We start from the raw sequence: 1,621 nt of genomic DNA, 5'->3' as shown, positions 1-1,621 counted from the left end.
GTCGCACCGCGCTCACCGGCAGCCCGGTCACGGCTTTGGTAACGCAGAGCTTGCGCGGAGTGTGAGGTTTGGCTTTGCGGGACGCTTAGCTGCTGTGACAGCTTTCCCCCGGTCAGAGATGGGCACAGAGGGAAGCTCGGTGCCTGCGCAGGAGGATGCAGATTCTGACTGCTGTTGGCGTTTCTTTAACGACTTGTCACCCGTGGGACAAGTGGGACTTGTCACCAGTGCCGTGGGAGCCGTGCAGGGCAGCGTAGGGAGCTGGTCCTGCTGTGCCAGGAGGGCAGAGTGGGTCATCCCCCGTGTCCTGGTGCAGTGCCCGGGCTCTGCAGTGTTCTGATCGCAGCTCCTGAGCACCTTGACCAGGAGGATAAAGAGCTTTAGCGGAGGTGGAAGCTGTTTTACAGGACAGGTTCATTCTTGGCAAAGCTGGAAGGATAGCATTGATGTGTTCTATGCTGACCGCACTCCCTCAGTTTCTACAGGCCAATGTGTAGGTGCATTTCAGACAGGCCAAACTACTGTAAGAGTATAATTAAGGCAGGTCATTCTCAGCAGTGGGACAGACCTGTCTAGCTGATTAGGGATGTAACACTACTTCCCATGGACAGAGTTTGAGCAGAGAGCTTAGGAGCAGAACTTTTGTAAGAAAGTGCATATTTGACAAAATAAACCCTGGGAGAGTAGCTATGAATCTCCTGGAGGAAAATTACCTCTTTGGGAACACTGTAGTGGGAATCATGTTCAGTGTGAATTGAAGGAATTGGTGGTATCAGCCACCAGGGCTGACAGTTGAGCTGTAAAAATCAGTTTCAAGGGGATGGAGGTGGGTAGCTACTTGTTCTTGATGCTGTCAGGAGCTCCTGCCTGTAGTCTTTCTCTGTTTCAGGAGCTTTCTCAACCCACAAACTGCCTTGAGCTATGCAAACAACCTGTGGTACCTACTGAGAGGTGTTTTCTTTTGAATTGTGTTCTCCTTTGCACTTGTGAAGCAGTGACTAGAACATCTCACACGGTGTTCCGCATGCTGGAGGCAGAACCATCAGCTGTCCCGTTGGGTTAGCTTGAGGGAGTGGTTGTTATGTGTCACAGACCTCTCACGCATCTGTTTGGTTAGAACAAGTTCACCTTGCTTGATACCACTGCTCAGATTCACCACGCTGCTTTTGGACAGTGATTAAGGCCTCCTGGTGACAGGAGCTGTTGCTCTTTGTTAGTAAATCCTTTCTTAGCACCGAGCCCAGCTGTGGTGCTGCCACGTTTTTTTGGCTTTCGAGGTTCCTAGGGCAGTTCTGAACTTTACCCTTGGATAACTATTGCTGCATCTCTTTGTGCCAGTGAAATGAGTGGTGAAAAGACACACACGTCCCCCAGTCCTGCTGGGATGTGATGTGCACTGGACTGGGAGCTTGGTATATATTATAACTTTAACAATGCCAATTTCCCATCTGTTGTTGGAGACTCTGGAGCTCAAGCAGAGGTTGCTGGCTGTGCTCTTTGTGTTCAGTCTGAAATACTGGACTCTTACCAATATGTGTGGCTTTTCTCTGTACCCCGAAGTACTGCACAGTCTTGTTAGTGGAGACAGAAAGCCCTGTAATTAATTACTGTGGTTTTTCAG

General features: G+C 50.0%; 1 protein-coding gene across 1 annotated transcript in view; it reads left to right on the top strand.

Annotated features, from left to right (window-relative positions):
- The first annotated feature begins 1,532 nt into the window (after window positions 1–1,532).
- Window positions 1,533–1,621, top strand: part of KBTBD4 (kelch repeat and BTB (POZ) domain containing 4) — a 4,747-nt gene continuing 4,658 nt past the window's right edge. The window contains exon 1 of the mRNA XM_009084402.1: window positions 1,533–1,596. Within this exon, the coding sequence (XP_009082650.1) occupies window positions 1,533–1,596 (64 nt within the window). The remainder of the gene's footprint in view (window positions 1,597–1,621) is intronic.

Source organism: Acanthisitta chloris, unplaced genomic scaffold (genome assembly GCF_000695815.1).
Source record: "Acanthisitta chloris isolate BGI_N310 unplaced genomic scaffold, ASM69581v1 scaffold25700, whole genome shotgun sequence".
Classification (NCBI taxonomy): Eukaryota; Metazoa; Chordata; class Aves; order Passeriformes; family Acanthisittidae; genus Acanthisitta; species Acanthisitta chloris.
Note: the sequence above shows the minus strand (reverse complement) of the source record. Positions and strands in the feature narration are given on the sequence as shown.